General features: G+C 42.3%; 1 protein-coding gene across 1 annotated transcript in view; it reads right to left on the reverse strand.

Annotated features, from left to right (window-relative positions):
• Nucleotides 1–8,642: 8,642 nt before the first annotated feature.
• IFNGR1 (interferon gamma receptor 1) overlaps nucleotides 8,643–23,074 on the reverse strand; it is a 39,406-nt gene continuing 24,974 nt past the window's right edge. The window contains exons 3-7 of the mRNA XM_053461038.1: nucleotides 21,268–21,443; nucleotides 19,735–19,898; nucleotides 19,402–19,570; nucleotides 13,125–13,249; nucleotides 8,643–10,611 (exon numbers count right to left, since the gene is read on the reverse strand). Coding sequence (XP_053317013.1) covers nucleotides 10,204–10,611; nucleotides 13,125–13,249; nucleotides 19,402–19,570; nucleotides 19,735–19,898; nucleotides 21,268–21,443 — 1,042 coding nt within the window. The 3' untranslated portion in view covers nucleotides 8,643–10,203. The remainder of the gene's footprint in view (nucleotides 10,612–13,124; nucleotides 13,250–19,401; nucleotides 19,571–19,734; nucleotides 19,899–21,267; nucleotides 21,444–23,074) is intronic.

Genomic DNA, 23,074 nt, shown 5'->3' on the forward strand with positions numbered 1-23,074 from the left:
GGATTATGAATTAAGGGGGGGCCCTTAAAATGGCTGTTGGTTTTCCAAGTTTCTGTTTGTATTAACATATGCTGACAACTAACAACTGCATAATAGATACCGAGTGTTAAAATACATATATTCCTGTTTATTAGATAAAATACTGTTTTACCATTCCACTTACATGTATTTTCTCTTTAAAAATATTTTTTTCTTTAACCCCTTCGTGACAAAGGCTGATTTTATTTTTTGTACCCTTTGTGACAATGGCCGTTTTAACATTCTGCTCGTGTTTAGCTGTAATTTTCTTCTTTCCCATTTACTGAACCCACACAAGTTATATATTGTTTTTTTCAAGAAGGGAGTGAGAAGGGGCAGATAGGGAGAAGGGAGGGATATCGGGTAGATAGGGAGAACGGATGGAGATGGGGTAGATAGTGAGAAGGGATGGAGAGGGGTAGATAGTGAGAAGGGAGAGGGGTTAGATGGTGAGAAAGGAGGGTAGCAAGAATATTGAAATAAAGAGCCAGAATGAGAGAATGAATGGATTAATGTGTGACTGTAACAAAGATGTCGTACGCTGGGCTGTTTGAGGACAAAAATGGCACGTCCTATGTGTGTGTAATTTGGGTGCTGGTCAGGTTCTTTGTTGGCAATGTGGATGCCAAGGCTGGCCTTTGGGGTTTGCAACCTGTGATCTATGCCTGTAATTTAGGGGGTTTAGCTATACCTTAAATGCTGAGTTTTTAAGTGAATTCCAATTGATCTATACCTGCAAAGCTAGTTTTTTTGTGTTTATCTCTTGATCTATATATGCTATGCTATGTTTGAATACATTATTTATGTATACCTGCAAATACAGGGTTTGTATGTCTTATTCAGTTGATCAATACCTGGAGTGCTGTTTCATGTGTTGCTTGTTTGATCTATACCTTCAGTGCTGAGTTTACATGTAATTTCCAGTTAATCTATACCTGCAATGCTGGGTTTGTGTGTTCTGTTGATCTATACCTGCTATGCTATCTTTCCATAAATCATTTATGTATACCTGCAAATACAGGGTTTTTATGTCTTATTTAGTTGCATGTGCTGTTTCCATGTGTTTTTTATTTGATCTATACCTGAACTACAGGGAGTAAGTAAAAGAGAGGCATGTCTTATTGAATGAGGGGACTCTGGGGATGATTACGGGGGAAGAGGACCTCTCAATGTCACAGTGCAGTCAGAAGGAGGGAAGACTGCACTGACTCTCACTATATTCCCCTAATCTGCAGTCAGTGTGGCAAATATATATTTTTTGTGTGGTAGCAGAGGGGATGATTGCATGCTATGGAGCATGGAGCAGGGCCCAAGGAAATGCTTGAGTAGGGTCCAATTTTGTCACTATAAAATATATTGGCTACAGGGTCTAATGTTTATATATATATATATATATATATATATATATATATATATATAGGCAGCAGGGGCTAATAATATATATTGGCAGCAGGGGCTAATATTTATATATATATACATATATTGGCAGCAGGGGCTAATATTTATAAATATTGGCAACAGGGTCTAAAATTTATATTCATATTGGCAGCAGGGGCTAATAATATATATTGGCAGCAGGGGCTAATATATATATATATATATCGGCAGCAGGGTCTAATATTTATTCTTTAATATTAGACCCTACTGCTGATATATATAAATATTATATATATCAGCAGTAGGGTCTAATATTAAAGAATGAGTTATTTTAAAATCATATTTCAATCATAGTCTTTACTTCAAAGAGATAAGTACATATTTTGTAGTTAAAAATGCATGTCTAACGCATATATGTATATATATATATATATATATATATATATATATATAGAGTAGAGGTTGTAGCCGTATTAGTCCAGTGGTGTCAATATCAAATAACAGATGGAATAAGTATCTTGTGATAATACCTTTTTTATTGGACTAACAGAATTTTAGAATGACAAGCTTTCGGGAGCTCTTCTCCCTTTCTCAAGTCTAAAGCATATCTGAGCAAAACGACACATAGAATTCAATTAGTGTGGCAGGAGAGGGGGGGGGTGCTTACTACCCAGATCTGATAAGGGAGGGTGAGATGTAGTAAAAGTATGTGTCCCTCCAGAGGGTCATAAATGTTCTGAGTAGGGAATTTGGAGGGGGGGTTTTAGCACTGCTGAAGATAAATTAACAAAAAGAGAAAAAAGAAGAAGAAAAAAAAAAAAAAAAAAAAAACATAAGATGGTAGTGCTCACATACAGGGAATAGGAATGCAGTGATGAATATAAGAATGGGATGTAAAACCTGTGTAGTGGGACAGGAAACCCAAATCGACATTGAGTCCTCTATTCTTGCTGTTGAATAGTTGAATCATTCTGACTTCAAATATTTGTCTTTCTTTGGTATTACTGAAGTCCCCTTTCAGTACTTTGATTTTTAGGTCCTTGACAGAATGGTCATTTTGCGTGAAATGGTGTCCCACAGGGGTGCAGTAGGAATTTTCCTTGTGGTGTTTAATGGAATGTCTGTGCATGTTCATTCTTCCATTTAATTGGTGGCTGGTTTCTCCAATGTAGCATCCTAGGTCGCATTTAGTGCATTGTATCAGGTTTTACATAAACCCCCCCCACCTGCTATATGTACTGTATTTTTAGTGCACCATGTTCATCTATATGTACCTGTATATATGACAACATGTGTAGATATATACATTCCCATCCCATTCTTATATTCATCACTGCATTCCTATTCCCTGTATGTGAGCACTACCATCTTATGTTTTTTTTTTTTTTTTTTTTTCTTCTTTTTTCTCTTTTTGTTAATTTATCTTCAGCAGTGCTAAAACCCCCCCTCCAAATTCCCTACTCATTTATGACCCTCTGGAGGGACACATACTTTTACTACATCTCACCCTCCCTTATCAGATCTGGGTAGTAAGCACCCCCCCCTCTCCTGCCACACTAATTGAATTCTATGTGTCGTTTTGCTCAGATATGCTTTAGACTTGAGAAAGGGAGAAGAGCTCCCGAAAGCTTGTCATTCTAAAATTCTGTTAGTCCAATAAAAAAGGTATTATCACAAGATACTTATTCCATCTGTTATTTGATATATATATATATATATATATATATACCGTATTTGCTCGATTATAAGACGACCCTGATTATAAGACGACCCCCCAAATCTTAATATTAATTTAGGAAAAAAACAAAAAGCCTGAATATAAGACGACCCTATAGGAAAAAAAGTTTTACTAGTAAATATTAATTCATGTAAACAATATTTTCATATTTAATAAAAGCTATGATTGAGAAAAATATATAATTTTTATTTCCTTTTATTTGCCAACCTGCCCCCCCCAGTTATGCACATCTGCCCCCAGGGTTGCCACTCTGCCCCCAGAAATGCCTTATACCCCCTATTTGCCACTCTGCCCCATGATGTGCCTTTTAATCCCCTATATGCCAGAGTGGCATATAGGGGGTTAAAAGGCATTTCTGGAGGTATGTGTGCTAACAACCTCCCTATGCCATGCTACCACCCCCACTCCCCTTACACATCCATGCTATCACACACACACTCATTCACAAACATTTAAATACTCATTCATTCCATTAATCACACATACTTCACACATTAATCACAAAAACCCTCCCCCACCCCCTTACCTGAACTGCAGATCTCTCACACCAAGACTTCTGCAGGGGTCCGGCTGTGCGAGCAACTTCTCTGGCCCCGCCCCCAGAGGAAGGAGGGGGAGGCAGAGTTATATGACACTCTTCTAGCTTCCCGTTCTTCTGCTGCTCGGGACCGAAGCCCGGTAAGCAGCATGGCCCCAGCAGACATTTTGAGGTCTGATTAGAAGACGACCTCGATTATAAGACGAGGGGTATTTTTCAGAGCATTTGCTCTGAAAAAAACCTCGTCTTATAATCGAGCAAATACGGTATATATATATATATAGTGTATATATAGCCTTTAATAATTGACCCCCCTGGTCTCTGTCCCCCATGTGCCCCCCCCCCCTAAATATGAAAGCTGGAGACTCCACTGTTCTTGCATGGCAGTTAGTGCATGAATGTTTGCCTACTAGACAATTTCAGCACAGGAGAGGTCTTGGTACCACAGCTCAGTGCCCCAGAGATCAGTGTACACAAGATAAGACAATGTTGCATATATTTTAGAACTGCTTTTATGCACAGAACATATGGAAAAAGGCAGGCCCACTTTTAAAATGTATTATTGGCCTTAGGTTGTTAAACTATACAGTTGTTTTATATGGCTTTTTTACTTGTCCCACAGCTGACCAGACACGTGTTTTATGGATTATGATAAATTGTATCAAAGAATCATTTAGGAAGGCCAGGAATATTTTATAGCTTAAGAAAGAATATACAGACCCTTCCATTTGTCTTAAGATGGCTTTAAGCAACATGTACACGCACTTTTTAAAGGATTGTAAGGGCATGGGTTCAAAGAAAGCAAATATACTTTTGTGCCTTAATATGTGGAACATTTTACTTGGAATGGATTGAACATCCCAAAGACTGGTTTTATGTATTTGAAATTTTATGTAAAAATGTTTTAATTCATTCTATCCTTTTAAATGCTCCATTATATCATTTAACCTGTCTTAAAGTATTTATTGTACTGTTGCATATAGTTAATAAAGTACCTGTTCTCCTGGTAGCAGCATGTCTGATTAACCCATTGTGACCCGGCTTGCTTTTAACTTCACTCGTTTTGACTCCAGGATTTCCGATTTGGCATTGATATCGCCTTTCTGATTATGACCCGGGCTGTCTGACAACGTCTGCCCTGCCTGAGGTCTCCCTGCCGTGTGCCCTGTCTGAGGGCTTCCAGCCGTGTTCCAGAGAGTGTGCCCTATCAGTCCAGCTACAGGGTCCTAGTACTATCTTGTGCCCGACTAGGGGGCTATCGTTCTGTACATTTGCCTTTGTGCCCGTTCCCTATTTGGGCGTGTCTACAGCCTGTACTTACCTGTCTCACCAGCTTCTACAATACAGACCATCTCATATGAAGATTCAGTCTGCTATGTTTCATTTTGCCTATCTGTACCTTCCTTCTGGTAATGATGCATCAGTGGGTACAAACTGAGCCTCTGATATCCCCTGCAACCGGGCTCCTACCTGACCTGCTTACCTGAGCCCTGACAGTGACTCTCACAGGGATTTAGAAGGACCTACACAGGGATTAAAAAACACACTGGGATCTGCAGAACCCACCAAGGATGAGGGATCCATTGGACCCGAAACAGCCTGTTCCTTCGTCTTATCGATTGGCATTACTTTTCCCACTGTGACCAGCACAGCAGGATCAGCCAGTGGCCGCATCACCATTACAGGCTCCTTCACATCAGCTGTAGGGGGGCTTGCTTGGACCTGGATCTAGCTTCCCAGGCCATCCAGCAGCCATACCTGCCCAGGACCGCTGGGGCTTTCTGGTACAGTCCTCATATAGATGGTCTGGCTTGCCACATCCATTGCATAACTTACTTATCACAGCTAGCGGTGATGTGATCCCATGTGGTTCCTGCATAAGGGCCTGGGGTCAGCCCCTAGGGCATCCCTGGGTAGAAACAGTATCCTCTGTTGCTACCGATGGAGAAACACTGGGGGGATGCACTGTTCCAGCGACCCCTTCGTTGTGCTCTTTAACTGCACAAGGAAGCTCCTCTTACCATTCCAAACCCCCCTTTCATTTCGTACCTTCTGTGGATTAGATACCTAGTTGCAATATCTATATAACCAGGCTATGATGGCTTCTTCAGACACATAGGGTTGTACATGTGGACAGTAAGAGGGATTTCCTCACCACCATACAGCAACGTGAAGTGGAGTCCATCCAATCGAGGGTCATCTTTCTTTCCTCTAAGGTTCTTATAGATGTTATGAGACACCGATGTTCTGTATTGTTACTGTATATGTACCTGGCATTGTTTTGCCCAGTCAATGAGGATATGGAATGACAGCACCACACACAGCAATTTGATCAAGCAAAACTTTAATATAGAACTCTTAATATAGAAGATTAAAAAAATAGTTGCGTATGCAAACTTATATGTATGTATATATGTGTGCGTAAAACGAGTTAAGCAATCAAATCAATCAATATCACAGCACTCAATGCTATAGTGTCAAGTGTCACTACAGTACTACATCACCAAGCCAAGTAGTTATCACTCCTCTAGCTGATTAACTCTCAACTCAGCAGAGACTGGGAAACAGTCTTTTCAAAGAGCCACTTGTCTTGGACGCAAGGATTTCTGGATCCATCCTGGGCTGCCCGTGCACGTTCTTGCAAACACCACAGGTGAGGTTCCAAAGATTGTGGTCGCGGCCTTAGCTTTTTATAGCCGTCGTGGGGACTTTCCAGAATCCTCCAGTGACAAGTGTCTTTACGTCATGGTATTATCTCTAGGTGGCTTCTGCTGGCCGTGCACCTTAAACCGAGGTCCTTCACCCCTTTTGTTCTTATGTACCTGGGCATTTCCTTATCTGTCTAGCACAGTGGTCTACACACGTTGACGCCTGACTCCTAAGTCACAAGACATATGACTATACTATACTAATTAACCCTATCGTGGCTGGGCCCAGGAGTCATTTTAAAATGCACTACAGGTATGTCATCCAAAAAGAATGGGCCCACAACGCCACAATCATGGTGATCGGAGGGGCACTGCTGCTGCTGTCTACCTGATAACTACAGTGCAGCGTTAACCCCTTCAGCGTCACGATTGCATTTTAAGGGTTTTGAACGAGGCTCTGTTGCTGCTGGCCTGCCTGGAAGCCCGAGATGCCACCTGATTCCTACTGTGCAGTAAAGTCTCTATGACCGCTTCTGAGAACTCCTTCTTCTCAGGATCATCCTTTCAATCCCGAAGCCCTTAGTTTGAGAACGTTCGGATTCAGATAGCATACTGGTTTCTGAGATAAGACGACTCTTCTCAGAGGGAGACAAACTGGTGGTTCCACACACAGCTGTATCAAATGCTCCAAGGCAAATCTGGTGCAATAAGGAGGACTGAAGCCCTGTCAGATGATTTTCTTGAGGAGTCGAGCTATTAACGTAGAATGGGGGGGTAGACGTAAGCCGTTGTTCTGAAAGCCACTAGATTGATATCTGGGGCTCCCTACCTGTTGACTACTAGCTGAAAAAGTCTTTGTGGTGGGACCATGTACCCAGTAACAGCAGACACAGACAAAAATCCACCTGTAAATTCAAGGCTCCCTTGATGTGCAGGTCCAAAAGTGAGATATGCTATAACTATCTCTACCTCTGCTGTGTTGTCTGGCCGAAACTGTCCTGTTCACAAGGAGGTGTTGCCAAAATACCAGGGCTCTTTCAACCACCAAAAAATCTAGGTTTGCCGAGAGATTAAATTAGTTTTTCCTCTAACCGCGTTGGATAGCTTGATCTGCAAAATGTGCACTTCAACCTCCACTGCTGGCATCTGTGCCGATGACCAGAGGTGCATATGTCGGCCAATCTCTACCCGAGGCAGGTCTAACCACCAAACCAGAGATGACAGAATCTCGTTAGGCAAATCTCACATGATGGTCTAATGATGTTGTCTGTCCCTGAAGCATATCTTGGTGGTACCATACGTCCCAGAGGTGCCATTGCAGTTCTTCTTTTGAATTTTTCATATTTAGCCTGTCAAACGCTTCCCCCTGGGAAGTGTCGATTATAAGCCTGTGACCGAAGCCTCCGTGCCATGGGCTCCTGGAGGGGATTGAGTGCCAGCCTCCTTCCTACAGACTATGGGCCCTGGTGCGGAGTGCCATGTTTTCCCAAGTACAAGAGACTCTAAATACTCAGACACAGATTTGTGGCACTTGCATTTTGAAAGGGGTTTTATGTGTGGTGTTACTCTCCATCGGGTCAGTACTTACAGGACAGAGGCCTCCATGGCCAGTATGTGTACCTGGATCTGATATTCAGCAGGTTTCAGCCAGAAGTCAGGGAAATGCTCGTGTTTCCCATCCTCCCCACAGACTACAATAGCGACGCCCTACCAAGTGCGTCTTGCTGTGTCTATTGTAAATTAGCCCCTTGTACTGTTTAAATACCCCTGCATTTCCAAATAAACTGAGCCCAAGGAAGGTGATGCATCTGGGAGGGACGAGCCGAGATTTTCCCCAATTCATCATCCACTCAACTACTGCAGTAGCGCAAGGGAAATTTGCAGGTGTTTTAACAGCAGTGATGGTGAGTTTATCGTGTAGATAAAAGATGCCTGATATAACGCCTGCTACTCTGACAGATTTCTTTGTGAAAACTTATGAAGCGGCAGGCAGACTGAATGGGAGGGCTTGAAACGGGAAGTAACGCAGACCGGTGTCCGATGGTACGGCTATGAGAGGATACTTCTGGCGTGACTAAGAAATAGGAACATGCAGGTAAACTCCCTTTAAAGTTTATTGTAACCATAAAAGGTCTCAATGAGTTGACTCCAGAGCGGATCATATTGAAATGCGACTGTAGTAAGTACCTGTTTAGGAACCTGAAACCTACATAAAGTGAGTAACCTCCCAAGGCTTTTGGCATCACTAACACCCAGTCTACTACAACGTTATATTAAAAAAAAAACTGCCACACACAAAGTATCATAAACACATAAACAGGTGTGCATATAAAGGGTAGTGGTTTTATTTATATATATATATTAAGCTGTACAAAAGCAACTAGGCATTTCACTTATCAAGCATGCTCTATTGTACAGTGCCAAAAATGTATTAACATCGTGTAAACCACTTGCTTTTATGTTGATTGACACTTTCGAGTAAGGTGACCACTTAGTTACAGTCCAAATATTGTGTTTTGGAAGGGGCAGAGTGAAATATCAGCAAGGGGATTGACAGCGGGGGTGAACTATGTATTGCTTTGCCATTTTCCTCCTGGAAAAATTGGTGTGGTTGGTGAAAAAGATAGTGAAGTAAAACACTGTACACAATACTCACATTGTTCTTTAATGTCATGGGCCTTGAAACTAATGCAGGCGCTTTATCTGCACATAGGGCAGCACCCCACACTCCTGTGGGCACCCAAGTGTATTCCATAGGATAGACTAAGCACAAAAGGCTACCTAAAGGATATGAAAAACAAGAATCTGACAAGTGGTCAAACATTTACATCCTTAAAAGGAGCCCCTTTTAATATATGTATTTTAAAATAAACATATATAACACTGCCATAGTTTTGAAGTGACCTGGTAGCATTTCTCAGGGGTAGGGCCAGAGTTAACATAAAATGCTAGGATCATCCAGCCAGACAAAAATGTAATAAAATGCACTTAATGGGAGAAGTCATACAAATGGAGGACAACAAATACAGGGAAACAAAGAGAGAGAGATACCACATATATTCTAGCAGAAATGCCTTGTACTACACTCACTCTATTCTAGTTGTTTGTAACAATCTCTACCAGGATACAGGAGCTGGGCACATACTTAGAACACATTCACACAAACATCCTGATATGCAGGACTCTCCAAGGTCCTTGGATAGGGTTCCATATCCTTGTGCTTCTGTCCCCTGCTATATATGGGTAGCCTCCTCAATTAATCAACAAGGATCTATCATACAGAACTCCCAAAGCAGGATTGTCCACGGAATCCAGGCTCAACATCAACCCAATATCTTCCATGGCCACTCAAACCACAATCCCCAGAGTAAACACGCTTCTCTGGGAACACTCAATATTCTGCCGAGCATGGCTTCTCATGTAGCAGGGATTATCATTCATCCTGTGCCAGATGGGACACAGGGTGCCCTTCATAAGGAGAGGCATATGTCCTGCTCCATGGATCACAAACATTATATTTTACAACCCCCTCCCCCAGGATGTTATTGTCTTGTATTATCTTTTATTTATATAGTGCCAACAATTTAAGCAGCGCTTCTTACAATACATATATTCAAGGGGTATGACAAGACTAGAATTAACAGACTAAGACAAACGAATACATCAGGTGGATAGGTCTTGTAGATAAAACAAGAGAGGCTCTTTTTTTTTTTTTTTTTTAAATCCCCAGTAATGAATCATTACCACTGTCTCCTTTTGGCATTCTAGCTCTAGTGACAACGGTCCGTTGCCTCATCTGTCTCTTCTGCTTTAAATTTGTCATGAGTTCCATAACTTCATTGTTTAGAAATGCAGAACCAAAGTTCCTAGCACCTAACATTCAGTTAAATATCTTTGCTCATTTGTGTAAGTAAATCTAAGGGAACATGTGGTTTATCATAGCCATATGAATTGGAAACCGGATTGGCATTAGGCATTTCTTCCTTGTTTTCAAGTATCAAAGAGTCAATACTGATGTCACCGTCTTTATGACCATTATCTGTGTGATAATTACTGTTGCTGCTGTCTGATTCAGGTTCAGATTGCTGTTCCTCTTTCTCGGTCATCGCTCTTTCGTATTCTGTGTCATACTGTTCTTGGGAGAAAGGCTGAACTGATGTTTCCTTGTGAGAGATGACATCTTCCATTATAGAAGTTGTATTACCAGTGATTTCAATAGGGGTTTTAGAAACATACATCGAATTGTTGTATTTCAGCAAAGTGGATGAATACCTATTCTTCGTTAAGTTATTCTACAACAAAAAATAGAAAGCATAATGGTTAATCAGTGTTCATATACCTTAACCTGTAAATTAATCGCTCACACTTTGCATGTACCACAAAATATCCAAGTGAGTTATAATACTCTATATTAGGTCACAAGTGAAAGACCTTATATTGAGCGGTGGGTGGTCCAATTGTGATCAAAAGTTTGCATATCCTTGGAGAATGAGTGAGCAGGCAAAACATTTCTTTTATTTCTTATGGGATTCATATTCAACCGTAGGTAATAACAGAATGGCACAATCATAAAAAAAAAAAAAGAAAAAAAAAAGAAAAAAAAAAGAAAAAAAAAAGAAAAAAAAAAGAAAAAAAAAAGAAAAAAAAAAGAAAAAAAAAATTAAACGACCCCTGTTCAAAGTCTGCATACCCTTTGTGTATTGCCCCCTTTAGCATCAATGACAGCATTCACAGCGGTCCATGAGGCCCCAAATTCGTGCAGGTGGTATAGCTGCCCATTCATCATGGCTAAATGCCTCCAGGTCATGCAAAGTCTTTGGATATCTTGCATGAACCGCACGCTGGAGATCTCCCCAGAGTGGCTCGATGATATTAAGGTCAGGAGACTGTGATGGCCGCTCCAAAACCTTGACCTTTTTCTACTGTAACCACTGGAGGGTCAGCCTGGCCTTGTGCTTAGGGTCATTGCAATGGAGTCCAAAAGCATCCTATGTGCAGCCTTCTTGCAGAAGAATGCAAATTGTCTGCCAGTATTTTCTGATAATACGTTGCATTCATCTTGCCAGCAATCGTCACAAGATTTCTTGTGCCTTCAGAGCTCACAAACCCGCAAAACACCAGAGCCACCACGATTCATAGATGTATTCTTTTTTGCTATAGGCCTTGTTGACCCCTCTCTAAACATAGCGCTTATGGTTGTGACCATAAAGCTCTATTCTGGTCTTGTCATTACTAATTACAGTGTGCCAGAAGCTGTGATGAGTGTCAAGGTGTTGTGCATATTGTAACCAGGCTTTTTTTTGTGGCATTGCTGCTGTAAAGGCTTCTTACCAGCAACTCTACCATGAAACTAATTTTTGTTCAAGTATCATTATATTGTGCTCCTACAACCACACTGTCTTTTTCCAGAGCAGCCTGTATTTCTCCTGAGGTTACATGCGGATTTTTCATTGTATCCCAATCAATTCTTCTGACAGTTATGACTGAAACTTTTCTTGGTATACCTGACCATGGGGCTTGGTATCAAGACATGTGAATTTTCAACTTCTTAATAAGTCATTGAACATTACATACTAGAATGTTCAAGGCTTTTAATATTTTATATATATATATATATATATATATATATTTTATATCAACTATGTGATAATAAAAGCTAAATTCCTGTTGACATTAAGGATAGCTCATATCAGGGGAAAAGCACTGTACTGATCTGTTGAGTATCTTGCTGAGATCCTGCTGAGTTTAGATCCCCGAGACAGCGTAATACAACTTATTTTACTAAGTACTGTGGTAACAACTCTCCAATGGTGGTGCTTTATGTATATAGTGATAACACCGTATTGACCCGAATCTAGGCCACACTTTTTTATTTATTTATTTAACAGAGTGCAGCCTATGTTCAGGGTTTAGCGCAATTCGTATAGCCCGATGCCGGGATATGCAGTTCCGGGAGCCGGGCAGGCGTTTCTTTCCCCCCCCCCATTTAGATCCTCCTCTCTGGCAGCTGGTGGACGTCTGTGCGACTCAGACAACCCCTGCTGCTACCGGCACTTCCCAGGAGCTTCTATAACAGAGCACAGGCGTGACATAACCCTCCGGGGCTACACCATAGAAGCACCGGTGGTAGTGCCAGCAGCAGCAGAGGTTCTCTATGCACATTGCAGACATCCACCGGCTGCCCCCGCTAGACACCAAGGGAGTCTGGGGATGCTTTGGTAAGTCTGGGGGAGCAGAAAGCATATTTGGGGGGCAGAGGAGGCACACCTATATGTATGGTGCATTATGAATTAAGAGAGAGAGACCTTAAAATAGCTATTGTTTTCCAAATTTCTGTTTGTATATAATATATGCGTACTATGCTGCATAATAGATACCAAAAACGTTAAAATACATGTATTTCTGTTCATTAGGTAAAATACTGTTTTGCTATTCCACTTGTGTAATTTATTTTTTTTTTTTACAAAAACACTGGAGAATACAGATATACCAACTACAGACACAATTATACATCAAAACTAATAACAGACACTTAATTTTAAGATTTTAAAGGAAAACCCTGCTCCTTTTCCTTTAGAGTGCCGAGTACCAGGTGACGACATTATAACAGGGCACTCAGAGGAGGGCAGCTTGAGGTAGATGGAGAAAGTTTGTTTCTCAGTTGGAATAGATTTTGAACTCATCTTTACTATTTTGCTGCTGGTTCAGAGGGGCATATATCTTTGGAGGCATGTACTAATCAGTCACAGGCAACACATCTGTATATAAGACAGGTATTTTAAGACCTTGTATTTAAAACCCTTACCAGAAAGTTAGGAAGCTTGTCGCGGGCTCTAATTTTGATTGCAACGGCACAAATCAAAACGCCAACAAAAAATACGAAACAAAGTATCACAAAAGCAAGGATCAGGATGTTCTTCCTCTTGTAACCTTTACAGGAAAACAGATGAGATCTTTATAATAAAAGCACTCACATTTTGTACATTCATTAAATACAGACACCATTCTCTTTACAAAACGTGGACCTTTAGAATATTTTCAGTTTCAATAGGACATGAGTAAAACACAACCTCAAATATTCTGTTGTATTTCAAACATTTTGTTGAAGTTAGTAAGTTTTTTTTTTAAGTAAAGAATATTCAGCTTAAATGTAATAACGCCATATTAGTCCAAGAGTGTTTCGTTAACCCCTTAAGTACAGAGCTGTTTTTTTTTTGTGTTCAGCTGTAATTTTCTACATTAATTCTCATTCACTTGTGAGAAACTGAGAAAAATTTGAAATATATTTTACTCATCTACAAAACCTAATGAAAAAACACGCTAAATACATTCTAATATTTGTCCTGAGTTTAGAAGTAACCATTTTTTTGAACATTATAGGGCAATGAGTACAACTAGTATATTCCTATTTTAAAATCATTTTTTCCCCCAAAACTGGTCATTCTGCCCCCCGTGTCCTATTTGGTACATCTTTGAAGCCAGTCGTTTTAATGTATCCCCCTAAAACCACATATTTTTGAAAACTAGACATCCTATGGTTATTTCAAATGCTAGTATTTTAACTGTTTCCATGCATTAAATCTACTACGGCTAGCCACAGCGGCCTCCCTCTCCTCTTTATAGCGCTGGTTCTTGTATGGTGGTGAAGGGGTTAACCACTGGTGTCCTAGCAGTGGGAAGCATTATTTGGCAGGAGTACCCAGTCAGGGTCCAATCTGTTATTCTAACTCAATCAGCATAACAGCGTGAACTCCAGTCTTGTCCACGTCAACATGCCAACATGTGTTAACATGTCAGCTGGTCCTTTTGGGGCAGGGCTGAAATGCAGTGAAAATGATTTTTTGGGATTAAGTTTATCATCATGGCAAAAAGGGACTTTGCAATTGATTCCAATTCATCTGATCACTCTTCATAACATGCTGGAGTATATGCAAATTGCCATCATGTAAACTGAGGCAGCAGTTCTTCTCAAAAATTTTGGCCACGACTGTACATGGTTGGTCCACAATCATGAACTCATATTCAAACACAGGGCAAAGTGCTGTAAAGTACTTTGCTGCATGTTTCTGCAAAAACATCACCGGCTGCCAGACAGGAGGTTAACATCTGTGCGATGCACGCAGACATCCTCCGCTACTGCCCTCCACTTCCGCTTGGGCTTCTATGACTGAGCACCGGCGTCACATGACCTTCCAGTGCTCAGTCATAGAAGCACCAGTGAAACTGCCGGCTGCACCCACTAGACACCAGGGAGTCTAGAGCACGAGGGGGCAAAGTGGTGTATCAAGGGGGTATAAGGCAGATCTGGTGGGTTATAAGGCATATCTGGTGGGCAGAGTTGTAAGCCTGGGGTCAGATGTGCATAACTGGGGGGCAGGTTGACAAATAAAAGGAAATAAAAATATGCATTTTTCTCAAATCACAGTTTTTTATTAAATATCAACCCCTTCAGTCCCCTATGGACGTACCGGTACATCCAAAAAAACTCATCCCAAGAATCCCTTATGGACGTACCAGTACGTCCTGCCCTTATTGCAGCGGCAGGGACACATCAAACAACAGCCTGGACTCCCCCTGACAGCAGAAGACAGCAGAAAGCCGGCGATGTAACAGCTTCCAGCACAAAAGCCGGAAAGCTGTTACATTTTTAAATGCCGATTGCGTGATCGGGCATTCCCTTCCGGGTTGTGTCACTGCTGATGTCATCCGGAAAGTCCTCCATGTCACCCGGAAAGTCCTCCTGCCCTCCGATGAGGCACGCAGGGCTGGCCTTAGGGGTGTGCAACCGCACAGGGCGCCATGGCAACAGGGGCGCCTGCCCGGGACTTAAATAAAAAAAAAAAAAAAAAAACAAACAAAAAAAAACCGATGCTTTAATTTAATTAACATCCTTCATGTTAAATAAAGTTAAAAAAACAAACCAAAACAACAATGCTTTAATTTAAGTCCCGGGCAGGGGCACGGAAAAGTTTTCAGCAACCGCTCAGCACCCCTCACTCTCAGTGACATCATATTCCGGCGCTTAACATGAAATGCCGGCACCGTAGCAGAGCGGGAAGACTGATGCCTCCCGCTCCCACCGCAGGACTCCGGCAACAAGGTAAGTGAGGATAATGAGAAGTAGGGAGAGGGAGTAGATAGCTAGAAGGGGCATTTTACATGTGAATGTTTACTAGTAAATCATTACCTGTTTTTAGGTATTAAAACCTAGTTTTAGAAACAGGAAGTTCTACTTACCGAGAGCTTCTTTTCCCTGCCAATCCCTGGTGACAAAGGATAGATGACTCCTCCGTACCTGATAGGGCAGGACTCAAAACTTTTAAAGCCCCTCCCCTCCTAGTAACCCCAGTGAATACCAAAGACCACACAGGAAAAGCAATCTGATGCAACAAAATTTATTGAAAGGAAGGGAGGGAACAAAAACATGTCACCAGGTATTGGCAGGGAAAAGAAGCTCTCGGTAAGTAGAACTTCTTGTTTCCCTGCCATCCCAGGTGACACTAAAGATAGATGTACCAGAGCAGAAGGGTGGGGAAACTTAAGGAGACAAAACAGTCTCAAGGACCTTCCAACCAAAAAGAGAGTCCTCCTGAGCCATCTGGTCGAGACGGTAGAGCTCGCCAAGTAGCCGCCTTGCAGATCTGGTCGGGCGAAATACATCTCTCGACCCAGGAAGTGGAGACTGCCCTAGTAGAGTGGGCACGGATCCCCACAGGAGCAGGTTGGCCGGCTGCAGAATACGCCAAGTTGATGGCCGCAACAATCCACTTAGTGATGGAAGACTTGGAGATGCTGACACCCCTGTTGGGCCCCAAAGAGTTCCCCTGGAACACCACCAATCATGAAATCTCTTCTAGACCTTAATGTATCGCAGAGAGGTAACCTTCTTTCTACTTTGCAGAAGAGTCTCAGCCACAGGAAAAGAAAAACCTTGCGCTCTCAGCAGTTTGTGTTCAATCTCCAGGCCATCAGGTGGAACAGAGACCTAGAGTGATCAAGTCCTAATACCAGACGCGCTTCGGCCAGTCTGGTGCTATCAGGATCACAGAGGCACGGTCCTTCTTGATTTTCTGTAGGGCCCTGGAGATCAGAGCAAATGGAGGAAAAACGTAGGCGAGACGGAAATTCCGTTCCTGGGCGAAGGCATATATGGCCAAGGGATGATCCTGAGGCTTAAGGGAAAAGAAGACAGGAATCCGAGCATTGTCTTTGGATGCCATCAGGTCGATCTCGGGCAAGCCCCACTGTTGAATGATGAGGTCGAAGGCTGCTGGATGCAAAGCCCACTCGCCGCTCAGCACAGGAGCTCTGCTCAGGAAATCCTCTTGAGAATTCAGAGTCCCTCTGAGGCGGACAGCAGGCAGAGTCATGAGACGGGACTCTGCCCAAAAGGAAATCCTGAGTGATATACGGATATGTCGAGGACTTCTGGTGCCCCCTTGTCTGTTGACATAGTCTACCACTGCCTGGTTGTCGGAGCGAAGCAAAACGTCCTTGCCGGCGAGCAGATGTTCCCAGTGATGCAGAGCTCTTTCTACCGCAAGCAACTCCAGACAGTTCCAGGGAAGCAGTTTCGTAGCTGGAGACCAGAGACCCTGCACGAACAGGTTCCGATACGTCGCTCCCCATCCCCTGACGTCGGTGGTGAGAAGTAGACCATCTTCTCCCCGCAGCAAGGATGTTCTGTTAGAGCCACCAGGAGAGGGAAGCTCTGACATGCTGTGCGAGACAGACAAGCCTGTCCAGAGCCAATGAGTTGTCCTCTAGAGGACAAATCTTTGAAGAACTCTCATGTGGGCCAGGGCCCAGCGTACCTTTCTGAGACCATCTTGCCCAGCAGGGACATGCACAACTTCAAGGAGCTTCGGTGCGCAGAGCAAACCCTGCGCACTAGGGACCGAATCCCCCTGATCCTGGCAGGAGGAAGGAAAGCTTTCCCGGAGCAGAAATCCAGGCGAAGACCCAGAAACACCAGTTGTTGAGAGGGAACGGTGCAGGATTTGTCCCAGTTCAGAATCCAGCCGAGATCTTGTAACGTGTTGACCACCGTGGAAAGGTGAAGCGGAAGAATCGGCGCCGACCGGGCATGGATAAGCCAATCGTCCAGATAAGGAATGACTGAAATTCCCTGAACTCGGAAATGGGCTGCCACGACTGCCAAAAGTTTCGTGAAGACTCTTGGGGCCGCCGACAAACCGAATGGAAGGGCTTGAAACTGAAAATGCCGGACCGTTGAACCCAGAGGAATCGCCACTCTCATTAAACATTGATGAGATGGATGGATGGGAACGTAGAAATATGCATCCTTCAGATCCAATGAAGCCATGAAGTCGTTGAGGCATAAAGTGTCAAGGGTGGATCTTACGGTTTCCATCTTGAACCGGGCAAACTGGACGTGACTGCTCAAAAAGTATAAGTCTATTATTAGACTAAGACCTCCCGGCCTCTTGGCCCAGTTCCGGACAAGGGACAGGAACCAGGACTCTGAGGTCTGTCAACTGTTGAATGGTAGATAACAGGACTGACCGCCATGCCTGGTCTGGAGGAAGGTGGGAGATCAAAAAACGGTCTGAAGGTCTGGTTCAAAATTGAAGATGATAGCCGTGCGAAACAACGGCTCTCACCCAAGGATCTTGGGTGAGTGAGAACCAACTGTTCTTGAAAAATCGGAGCCTTCCTCCCACCAGAATGGAGTCTGTCAAATCTCCCCATTCCTCAAGGGAATCTGCCTCGGAAGCGCTGTTCTTTGGACGAGGGGTTGATTCTAGAACTATGGCCTCTAGATGGTCCCAGGAAAAATGGCCGAAAGGACTGCCGTCTTTTCAAAGGAGGCTTTCGCTGAGGCATCCAATGCTTGTCCCCTGTGGTTCTCTCCAAAAGGGACTCCAGCTCTTCTCCAAATAAAGTCTTACCCTTAAAAGGGATATTAAGAAGTCTGTTCTTAGAGGCATTATCCGCCGCCCAGGCCTTAAGCCACAAGGCCCTTCTAGCTGCAACCGAAAGTGCCGAAGCTCTGGCTGTCATCCTGATGTTTTCAATGAAGGCATCACAGAGAAAATCCATGGCCAATTTCACGGCACCAACATTCTTGAGGATAGTCTCCCTGGAAGTCTTGGCAGCAATATCCTCTTCGATTTGGGAGAGCCAGATCTTGACTGCTCTGGAAACTGAGGCAGAAGCAATTCCTGGTTTAAGGACGGCAGCAGAAGCCTCAAAAGATTTCTTAACTGCAGCTTCGGCTTTCTTTTCCATCTGGTCCGAGAATTGAGAGGCATCCTCAAGTGCCATGGTGGTGCCATTCCTGCTTGATAATGTCAGATAACGCAGGATGAACAGGAAAAGAGGCAGACTGCTTGGAGAAGCTGGCACCGAAAAAAGGGTCACTCTTCTGGGTGGAGGACTCCTCCAAATGCATGGCTGACCTTACAGTGGAAATCAAAGTCTCAATCTCTTCCACCGGGAACAAAAATGAACTCTCCTCCTGGATCTCTCCTTCCTCCAAGGAACCTTCCTCTACTTCTGGACAGTCAAATTAAGAGTCAGATAACAAATGCTGACGTCCAAGGAGAGCGGGGTCTTGTACTGCTCAAAGGTGGTGATAGGCAGGAACAGGAAGGTCTGACGGAAGGCAGTCTGCCTCTCCTCTTTAAACCAGGTCAAAAACTCTCTACCCCCAGACGACTCAGAATCCGCTACAGATCTCAGGCAAGCGGAGCAGAGCTTCTTCCTAGAATCCTGCAAAGCCTTGTGACATCAGCAGAAAAAAAAAGCAGCAGAAATCAGGCAGTAATCAGCAACACCGGAAGTCGGCCGACACCATTATGGCCGCCGTCACAACGCTGCTTGATGCCGCTCTTGCAGCGTTCTGACGGCGGCCATAATGGTGTCGGCCGACTTCCGGGTTTTTGCACTTTCTGTAGTGAGTTCCAAGCCTCGTTTTCGCTCAAGATTTGAATTTTTGGCGCCAAACCTCTGCTGTTGCGGTCGCTGACCCAGGTAAATTCATTGTCCTTAGGGGTTAATGGGTTCAAATGCAACCAAAGGTGTGAAAGCTGGACCAAAACAAACAAAAACAAACTTACTTCCTTCTGCATCTAAATCTTTCAGTTGTATACAGGTTTCTTTTGATTTCTCTCCTACCACAACCCAATATTCCGAACTGCCCTTAGCTGAAATACAGACTCTCCCATCCTTTGAGGGGGGCACTATGTAAGCAATACAGCCATCGTCAAAGCATTCATCAGACTTGTACTGTAATAAGACAAAACAGATTACTGCCGTGGATAAAAAATATGCATTAGGCTAGATAAGCACACATAAGGGGTACAAACCTAGTTACAATGTCTGAAGTCTTAAGCTACACAGAACTCTTTAGCTAAAAAATAAATAATACATCTTTGCAAATGTCACCATACCGTAAAATTTATCCCAGTCAGATACAAGTCATATTCAAAATCGTTATAAATGTCCTGTATAGTCTGTGGTTCTTCTTCTGTAGAAGGTACAAGAGGGTGCCAGATTTCCACAACAATGTTATTATCATTCCATGATGCAGACAATGTAGGGGGACCAATGATGCCTAGATATAACAGAACAAAAAAAAAATATATCTATATTTTTTTAATACATTTTATTGCAACCCCAAGCGACAACTGACGTTCAAGGCACCTTATGCTGTGAAATATCGAAGCATTCAGCAACAGCAAAATATATGCAGGGATGCTGCATATATCTCTGGAGTGATCACATTTGCCATATTGAATTCAGCATGGCGCTGTCCTTCCAGCATGAGATTTGGAAGAATCAATGATCCCTTCCGTCGCCCTGAGGGTGTTGCTAGATGTCAGCAACAGCCAATGGTATCCATTGGCAAGGATGGTGTTTTAATGAACCCCTCTCTTGTAATTGATCACTGCATAAAAGTAACAATTTTAAACAGTAGCACTGTTTTGTGGTCTTTTTTAAACAGTAGCACTTGTTGTGGTCTTTTTTCTTTAACAAGTGGAGTTTTGTTAATAGCACCTTATTTTTAATGACATTTTTAATTAAATATTTTATGTTTGGTGAATGTTTCAAATGCAGATAATTTTAATGTAAAAACAAAATCCACTGTACATCGTTACACAGTGGATATATAAAAATAAAGTCTACACACCCCTGTTAAAATGCCAGGTTCATGAAACAAAGAAATCATGTCAGAACTTTTTCCACCTTTAATGTGACCTATAACGTGAACAATTAAATTATAAAAAAAAAAAAAAAACTTAAATCTTTGGGGGGGGCACCTTACAATAACCTGGTTGCATAAGTGTGTCCACCCTTAAACTAATACTTTGTTGAAGCACCTCAGTCTTTTTGGGTAGGAGTCTATTAGCATAGCACATCTTGACATGGCAATATATGCCCACTCTTCTTTGCAAAAGCACTCTAAAACTTCATCTCCTGTGTACAGCCCTCTTCAGATTACCCCACAGATGTTCATTTGGATTCAGGTCTGGGCTCTGGCTGGGCCACTCCAAAACGTTAATCTTCTGGTAAAGCTTTGCTTTTGTGGATTTGGGTCGTTGTCGTGCTTAAAGGTGAACTTCCTAACAGACGCCTGAAGGTTTTATGCCAAAATTGCCTGGTAAGTGTCCAAACAAACATGCTAGGGGTTATCTAGGGTTCATCTCTATACGCGATTGGAATGGCAGATCTGCGGCAGTTGCCCAGGGGCCCCTAGAGCGCTGAACATGTTGGATTCTGTACGCGATATCCAATCTCCCAATTCTTGCAGCTCTCTTTTTAAGCTAGAGGCTATTTCAGAAATATATATTTTTTTGTTTGCCACTCATATCTTGCAGCATGTGCCTCATTGGAAGACCTAATTATTTCTCTAAGATGAAGTGTGATTATGTCACTGCCCCAAATTTAGAACGAAACCGGATATTAGCTGACAAAATACTTACCATGGATTCGTAAACAAAAGTCTTTTTTAGTCTCATATTCAGATTCCATCGATCCAACAAATGATTTGACTCTCACATTGTAATAGGATTTAGGGTCAATGATTAGCTTGGAAAGATCACAATATGTTTCTGAAATCCTTTTGCAGCTCTGGACAACAGTCCAGTTTTTACCAATACTGAAATACAAAAGACCAACAAAAAGCCAAAACAATTGGCATTAGCATCGTCTTTTAGAAAAGCGTTAAGGCTTACGCTGGCTGCAAAAAAAAAACAACTTTGTAGTTTGGTACACTAGAGTATATATATATATATATATATATATAAATTATATATTTAAAGCCCATTTTTATATCTATGCCATTATAGAAGCAATCTAAATGTAACATTTCTATTAAAAATGTAAAAAAATAACTATTCCATCATGAAAACTTGCACCATTGAGAGTTACACAGAATACTTAACACTACATAAGAATGATTGATTATTAAATAGGAGCATAACAGAATGGAAAAAAGAAAAGCTCATTTAACCCCTTAATGACAAGACTGTTTCTTACTCATAGTACATTTTGGGCCAATGGCTCTTAACATTTTTCAGTGTTGCTGTAATTTTCTTCTCTCATTTTGTGCACCCACACATATACCCTATTTGCTCGATTATAAGACGAGGTTTTTCTCCAGAGCAAATGCTCTGAAAAATACCCTTCGTCTTATAATCTGGGTCGTCTTATAATCAGACCTCAACTAGGCCTGACTATGAGACTAAGATCCAGATCCCGCAGAGATGCAGGGGACCTGGATCCTCCTGTCTCCCCCCCACACCCACTTACCGGTACTTCTGAATCCCTTAGTCCGGGCAGCGGCTGTCAGAGTTCCCCGGCCACCCCGGCACGGGGAACTCTGATCTCTGACAGCCGGGGAAGGTCTGCACGATGGACTGTGAAATGCCTTTTAACCCCCTTAATGCCACTCTGCCTCCAGAAATGCCTTTCAACCCTCTATACGCCACTCTGCCTCCTGAAATGCCTTATACTTCCCTATATGCCACTCTGCCCCATAATATGCCTTTTAACCCCCTAAATGCCAGACTGGCACATAGGGGTATAAGGCAATTCTGGAGGCAGAGTGGCATTAAGGGGGTTAAAAGGCATTTCACAGTCCATCGCGCAGACCTTCCCCGTACATAACTGGGGGGGGGGAGGTTGAAAATAAAACCAAAATATTGTTCGCAATCATAGCTTTTATAAAAGAAAAAAGGTTCACAGTTGAATTAACATTTACTGGTAAATTTTTTTCCTATAGGGTCGTCTTATATTCATGCTTTTTCTTTTTTTAAAAAATTAATATTCAAATGGGGGGGGTCATCTTATAATCAAGCAAATACGGTATATTGTTTTTTTCCAGGACAAACAGATGCTAAATAGTAGAATCTATTTATCCTGAGTTTAGAAATACCCAATGTTTTTATCTGCATGTTATGGGCAAATACGTACCATAAATACGTACCAAAACCGTATATTTTCCCCAAAGCTGGTCATTCTGCCCCATGAGCTATTTCGGGTATATTTGATGGGGTAAATTGCATTGGCCGGCTTCAAACCATACATTTTTAAAAACTAGACACTCCAATGTATTTTAAATGCTGGTATTTAACTATTTCCACACTAGTTCTACCACCAGCCTTTGTCAAACTTTTTGGTAGTAAATTATTTTTTTTATTTTTCCCCACACATGTTGTACTTCAGGTGTGAATTTACAGCTCCTGGTTTATGTCACTTCAAACAACACCCCAATATGTGTTCAGTAAC

Source organism: Spea bombifrons, chromosome 3 (genome assembly GCF_027358695.1).
Source record: "Spea bombifrons isolate aSpeBom1 chromosome 3, aSpeBom1.2.pri, whole genome shotgun sequence".
NCBI lineage: Eukaryota > Metazoa > Chordata > Amphibia > Anura > Pelobatidae > Spea > Spea bombifrons.